The 7,892-nt window shown below is 33.5% G+C and overlaps 2 protein-coding genes across 2 annotated transcripts; both read right to left on the minus strand.

Moving 5' to 3' along the window:
• Positions 1-3,260: 3,260 nt before the first annotated feature.
• On the minus strand, positions 3,261-3,428 carry LOTGIDRAFT_60634 (hypothetical protein; the record flags this gene model as incomplete). The annotated part of the gene is made up of 1 exon (XM_009067246.1): positions 3,261-3,428. A coding segment is annotated over one exon (168 nt), but the record flags the coding sequence as incomplete, so codon positions are not given.
• A 3,817-nt stretch (positions 3,429-7,245) lies between these two features.
• Positions 7,246-7,461, minus strand: LOTGIDRAFT_132759 (hypothetical protein; the record flags this gene model as incomplete). Its single annotated transcript, XM_009067292.1, has 1 exon — positions 7,246-7,461. A coding segment is annotated over one exon (216 nt), but the record flags the coding sequence as incomplete, so codon positions are not given.
• Positions 7,462-7,892: the final 431 nt, after the last annotated feature.

Here is a 7,892-nt window from a genome sequence, read left to right on the forward strand (position 1 = left end):
CTCCTTCTTTATAGGCAGTAACAATATACCCAAAACTGTCGTGATGTCCTTGATGTAGTATGGGTACCGGCTAAAAATAAATAAACGTTAATTATACTAACCATGTAAGTTCTCCTAATAAAAATGAATGCAATAAATGGATACGTCTTACTTTTCTGTACCTGATTGAACTTATGAAGGCAGACAAAGCCATGCAGTATGTAATGAGGAATATTTGGCAGTACAGCAGCATACACCTACTCGACCTATCTTGTTATTGAATCCTAAAAATTCTGTTTAGATAGCAGGAATCAAACACACTGAGTCATTTTCTTATCCAACACTGTTGTCCTATTAGAGCGCTCTGAACCACTAGTTTTGCTGATCTAATCTACACATGGCACAAGTTACATTAATGTAAGAAGAAAAATACAAGACTTTGTAAAGAGGCTTGGTAAAGAGGCTTGGTAAAGGAGCAAGGACAAGAGCCTGTTATAGACATTTTTGATACTTTTCTATGAAAAAAAACTATACTTACTTCCCATGTAACAATTAATGAACCACGTTTGTTTGTAATGGATGTTATATTGGTAGGATTGGATAATGGCAGACCTGGTGGTGTTGCACATAGTACATTCTGGTCAATAATCATACTTAAACCAACACGATTTCTGGCCTGAACACCAAACATATACTTCAATCCTGGATACAGTTTTATTGTTGTACCAAGAGTGTTTGGAGAGACTTCTTTTGTGTACCATTTATCCGAATCTGCCTGTACTCGATATTTTACCAAGTACTGGTCTACAGGATAGCCATTACTGTTTCTTGGAGATTGCCAAACTATTTTGGCCTCTGAGTAAGAACAACTGTCCATACGAATGTAAACTGGATCTGGAACACCTGAAAATATCAAAAACATTATTTGATGAAATTGAACTATTTTTGAACATATGAGACTATTGTTGAAATGAACTTCATAAAAATTTAAAAATTACAACACAAGCTTGTTCAGACTCTCTCAAGGTCTAAAGTCTAACATCCTATCTTCAACATATTTTTTACCGTGATTCTTTTTAGCAGAATAACTTTGGATTAGGAACATGGGCAATGAACTAATGCTGGCATGCTGATATATTTATGAATTGGTGTATGGCAACATGACATGCCATTCATTCCCTAGAAAAAGGTCGGATTTTTATAAGATTGTGAATGGAATCACAAATTTTTCACTGACTAGACTGAAATTGTTGGGAACTATTTACATGACGGTTGATTTTAACCACTCCTTTCAATTACATTACCAAATATCACAGTTATAAAGTTCATATATATGTTGAAGATAAAATTTTGTATCCCATTACCCCAAATTGCAATATGATTGTCGATATCCTGTACCAAATAATGGATAATATCATACAAGCCTGAATATCTCATAAAGCTATATCTGAATATCTAAGCTAACTAAAATGTGGTACTAACCAGACCCTGGCTTGGGGGTAAATCCACACCGAGCTCTTCCAGAAACTGTAGTATCAGGAATCTTAGTACCATTCTTTGTAACACACCAACATAATCCATAATTATCCATACATTGTTCTGGATTCCAGGAACCATCCATGTTACATCTGAAATAGATGACAATCGAAGTCCAAAAACTTTTATCCTTAATTGTGATATATCTAGGATAGGATATTCAAATAAGATTACAATTTCATGTCGTAATTATATTTGGTCAGTCTCCATTGTAATCTAAAAAGATTTATACCAAGGTAGTGTATTGTTGACGTTCATTTCAACCAATCACAGTGCATCATGAATAATCTGTGTCTAAATATGGACTATGAATTGTGGAATAGCAAAACCAAAAGAAGAGCGACATGACCAATGAGATTATGAGTGGCTTGTTTTGTGGCTCTACTCAAAAAGAATTCTAAAGTATGGAACAACGCGAATGCCATCTCGCTGTTTTTTAACAGTAGATCACAAAAACAAATTACTGAGAGGTGCCAAACTGACCTTGGTATTATCATAGAGGAACATTGTCCCATCATCTTATTACTCAGTTTCAGGTTGACCATTTCTAGTTCACGGAAACAGGATGAGTTAGCGTTTTCTAAAATAAAATATCAAAACAGGTGGTGAATGTAGTTTTAATGTTAAACTATTAAATCAAACTATTCTGTTAATAAAATATCAAAACAGGTGGTGAATGTAGTTTTAATGTTAAACTATTAAATCAAACTATTCTGTTAATAAAATATCAAAACAGGTGGTGAATGCAGTTTAATTGTTAAACTATTAAACTACACTATTCTGTTAATAAAATATCAAAACAGGTGGTGAAAGCAGTTTTAATGTTAAACTATTAAATCAAACTATTCTGTTAATAAAATATCAAAACAGGTGGTGAATGTAGTTTAAATGTTAAACTATTAAACTCAAACTATTCTGTTAATAAAATATCAAAACAGGTGGTGAATGTAGTTTTAATGTTAAACTATTAAACTAAACTATTCTGTTAATAAAATATCAAAACAGGTGGTGAATGCAGTTTAAATGTTAAACTATTAAACTAAACTATTCTGTTAATAAAATATCAAAACAGGTGGTGATTGAAGTTTTAATGCTAAACTATTACACATTATATTGGGAAATATACGGTACTCAGACTAGTTACTTACTAGTTGGAGTGACACAATGTCTACCACAGCCATTAGAACAACACAGAGTTCCTCCAGTACAATCAGCATCAGTTTTACATTTTACATCACAGCTAGCATACAAACTCTTTTTAACACTGGGACACTGTCCTTCTTTACAACCATCTACAATATAATATCGATATATTACTTTGGTTTGTAAAAAGCTTTTTTTTTTTTAGCTGAAAAGGGTCTCTAACAGGTGGTAAGGCAAAGTTATTCAAAGGTTTACAGAAAGATAAAAGAAATGTCAGTTCTGAAAATACTGATAAAACTTAACAGATCTCAGATGTAACATGTTCTGTTCTTTAGTTTATCTTCATGTCTATTTAACACTGTCTTTATCTATCTTACTTACATATTAAAGCATTCACAAATAAAGAAATGCACATGTCCTGCGCGAAGAGACCATGCTTACACCTGATGGTACTTCTTTTTGGAGGAGTGCACTACTATAATATTTTACTCTTGATTTTGCTATTCTTTGGACGAGAGTTTTATAAACAAAATTGTTTGCTTGTCCAGATTTTTAATATATAACACATAAAATTTCTTTTGCTCTTTTAATGAGAAAACATTACCTGCACTACAAGAATTACAACAGTCCTCTCTGGTCATGAAGTTATTATTGTTTCCAGAACAACCACCATATATAAACTCCTCGCACTGTTTGGTTTGACTGTTAAAAAACCAGCGTGGCATATAAGCCTTACATGGTCCAGTATCATTTTTCATTGAACAGATATCTTGTGGTTTATCTGAAAACAGAAAGATCAAATCAACCAGTATCATTAACATCAGAGCTCCAACCAATGCTAATGCTGCTGTCAAGGCAAAAATTGCCCTCATAGTGCACTCTGTTGCCGGTCTTCACTAACCCAATGAGGTGCAAAAGAGTAGGACTTAAGACTCCAGTCATCGTATTTCACTTGTCCAACCAGGGGCACTGATAATTACATTAACATGTATGTGAACATTTTATGAATTGTTTTTCATTGAAAAAGGTTCTGAAGAGGATAGAAGGTTGAACACAGGATTTCTATTTTCTAATTGATGCTGGATTCCAAACTTTACTACACTTCTGGACAATCTTTCCTGAATACAAAAGTCAAAGCTTTTTCAGAGTCAGCTATTCGAATCTGCACTTTTATGAGAAAAACACAGTTACAGAGATCAAGATGAATTCAAACTAGTACCAACCTGGACAACAAGCAGCATAAGCATCATTTGGAGCACTATCACAGTAATAACCATCAGGACACCGTGACCCCCCTCTACCACAGTTAAATCCTTCAAGTGCTTTCACACCTGATGAACAGGGTTTATTTTTGTGTATTAAATCTATAAAAAAAAACATATCACTATTAGAATATTATAACATTGTAAACTTATAGAAACACCAGATATCTTAGTATTATGTCTTCCAAGTTAAAAAAATAATCACAAATATTCCAAAATACTTTGAAAAAAAGGGAATCCATTAATCAAGATTACATAAATTCATAGCAATTTTAAATGAATAAATACTGACCCTCTGAAATGATGCATCTTTTAGCACAACTAGTCTCACAGCATTTATAAACTCCTGAACAATCCCCATCTTGCTGACACTGGTCTTGGCAATTCTTGGTCTGGACATACATTGGAGGTTTTCTTGGACACGATCCACTCTTTACTACAAAATTTAAAACATTTCACACCTTGAAACATGGAAAATAATGAGCTCATTCATGATAAATACAAGATGAGATTGAGTATGAAAACTCTACTGTTGTCTATCTTATTGGGATATTTTAGATTAACAACATGTTGAACTAATAATAATAATTGCAATGATATGGAGTTATATCTCCTCCTTTTTGGCACCTTATTTGGATAATAAAGACAGACCACAAAGAGTACAATGAGGCATTAGTCCATACGACTTTTGAGGGATCTTTCACTTGCACAGTTATTAGCACACAGGGCATCAGTCTTTTGTCCCAAAGACAAACCATCTTTCAAGTGCACCAATTGTTATATTGTTTCATCTGAACGACATGATGATTTAAAAGGACATCCAGTAATATAATATATTAATGACTCTATATGATTTTATAATCAATCACTTACTATTTTTCACACAATGGTTGTCACAGTCATCCAGGTTATAAAAACTATTGACTTTGTGAACATCACTGTCACATTTAGAACTGTTGTATTTGACACACTTCTGTAGACCAGAATTGAAATGATATCTTGTGGTACGACATTTTTGTTCTCTTACACCTCTATCTACTGTAATATTACATCTGTTTTCCAGAGCTGAAAAATTCCAAAGATTTTCAAGATTATGAAGAATAAAAAAAAAAGTACAAACGATTTGCACAGCAAAACAAAATCCAGACAAAATATTTACATAACATTAGTAGCAGCCAATGAAAATTATTCCTAAACACACAAAAGGCCAAACTGAAAGTTATGTTATAATAAGGAAAAATACCTGTTTGTTTGAGACAGCAATAACCATTGGTATAATAACCACCTTTAGAGGTATACACACGTCCCAAATTACACTCGTATCCATTAGGACAGACATTCTCGTTATTACATTGTATATAACTCTTCCCATTACCTAGAGGACTGCCTATTCTACACACTGTATCAGGATTATGATAGCCTGAAACACAAAAAAATTGGAGTTTTACATCTTGTTGCTCTGGATCTTAAATAGCTTATGGTTAGCGCACACAAACATTATTTTTACTCAATCTTACTCAAAATTCACATTGGTGACAAAAATCTACAAAAACTTTTGGTGTACCCATTTTATAATAAAAAATAATCTGGATTGCAAACAGGGCTTAGGTGATAGGGGTTTAAAAATAGACACCAGCTTGACTCTCAGAAGCAATGGTTGTTGCATGAGTTATCTTACCTTGAGGTAGTCCAACCCAACAAGTAACCATCTAGTAGAAGACAATCTAATTGCTATCGACTGAGCTATTCCACTGTCACAATAAAGATGGTGTTCCAAACCAGAGTTAAATGGAAGGGCTTAGAATTCCAATATTTGTACAAGCACAGTAAGTTCACTCCCTGTACAAAACTATTCTTAAAACAATACAGCTGAATTAAAATTCTTACCTGTGCATTTTGGTTCTTGATCTGGTTTAAACTCTGAATTAAAGAATTTGTGTCCTCTCTCATTGACGCAGTAACAATTTTTAGTTTTATTACTAAACAGGTACTGATCACATTGGTAGTTTCTATAGGAACCATCAGTCATGTGACATTTTGGTATGGTGAAGGTCATGTTGGTGCGACCTTGAACTTGAGGTAATTGTAAACCTCTAACGAAGGTGACTATTTCGTTGTATCCTGGTTCAACTGGTCTCCTGTGAGTTACGTTAAAAAGTATTGAAGATAGTTTCTCTCTCTGTTCACATCCAGTCATCTTTCTTCTCTCTGAAAATAAAACGAGTTGTTTTTTTTTAATTATTTTGAACTATAATGTGGCAAGAGGTAGAGTCCATGTTGAAGGTCAGAAGTTTATCTTCCAGTATTGGCAGACAATCTCTACAAACTCTGCTAGAACAGAGAATGTGGGAATAAAGGAGATATATTGTGGAATAAGTTAGCGGGAGAGCAAATATCTTTATACATTGCTATGTACCATATTGAACCTAATTACTCTTTTCTAAAAAAAATCCTTCCTTTCTTTACTTCAGCAGAGTTTGTAGACCTTTTAGTCTGTCAGTACTGGATGATGCCCTTAGAATTCATTTTTGATAAATTCATTTGATAAAGTTAGGTCTTTAACATAGTCTCTATCTCTTACACAAAATACTTCTGAACCATAGATCCACAAATATCTTATAAACAGTTGAATTAAGACCAAACACTGCTTCTACATATTATCATGGTTCTTCAATTTTTTATGTGTATTGGGGACGCTGATAGCATCAATTTGCACCATTCCTATTTTATATCAGACGTCTGTGGTTCCTGCAATTCTTTTTAAACAACCCTGTTAAGCTACTACAAATTACACATAGAAAATAAAACAGTATTTACCACTATATGGCTGTTTACAAAGTAAACCTGATCTTTCACGACATTGACAAATATTTCCATTTTCCCAATCACCAATACAACTTGCAAACTTATCTACACTCTGACAGAGATTAGCTTGGTACCGGCATATATTAGGTATTACCAAATGACCTGAAGAGAATAAAGTGGAATAACATCTCAGTACATATTTTTTATATAAGGCTATCTTAAAACAGTACCTGAAACATGTTGTTACTCAGAGTTTCAGAGAATAAAACACTGAGTAACAACATGTTTCAGGACCTATATTTTGATATTTGTATATTGCTATATAAAAATATAATTTAATGTATTTAGCATGCTTTAATAGTGAAAATATTATTTTTTTTGTATATAAAATATACATAAATTTAAATATATAAAACAGTGGAGGGAGAATGGCAAGGGGCGTTGGCTCCTCCAGAGTTTTAAAATGCCTGGTACTGAGGCCTGTTTGGAAGCTATCACAGCTCTTCAGAATCAATGCCATTCATTTGGAAGTCTTCTTACCTGATTGTTTAGGAACAGGTTGTTGACAGACATGGCCAGCACCATTGCTACAGCATTTCTCATGACCTTCACAATCAAAATCGTTTGAACACATTTCAACTGCTATACCAAATGTACCATTTTCTACAGTAGGACATATACCAGGTTTGTCTGTAAAAACAGAAATGGACATTTTACATTCTACTGAAGTAAAGACCTGTTAGGCCTAATCACTGGCAGATTAATGATGCTCATTTCTCTACTCTACAAGTAATTTCCAATAGTCAAGAGATATCTGAGATATACAGGGTATAAAAGACCACAGTATCTTACCCATTTAATAGACTGCACACACCTACCATCAAAAACAAAAAATAAGGTTGAAAAGTTGAAAAAGGTGGACACCATTTTATGATTTGATATTGAAAAAACAAAAGACAAAAAAAAGGAGCGAGGCTAATTCAGCTAATTTAGATCAAAAATAACCTTGATTGTTTTGATTTTCAAACAATGTTGGAAAGTCCAGTGGATTAATTCAGTCTTTTAGGCTATAAGGTTCAAATCCATGGAAGGTCAGAAAAATTCTGATGCCACAGCCAGTACATCCGAGAGTCTGCCAAGCATCTTCTTTCAAGCCCTATCATGTAT

This window comes from Lottia gigantea (assembly GCF_000327385.1).
Source record: "Lottia gigantea unplaced genomic scaffold LOTGIsca_81, whole genome shotgun sequence".
NCBI classification, from domain to species: Eukaryota; Metazoa; Mollusca; class Gastropoda; family Lottiidae; genus Lottia; species Lottia gigantea.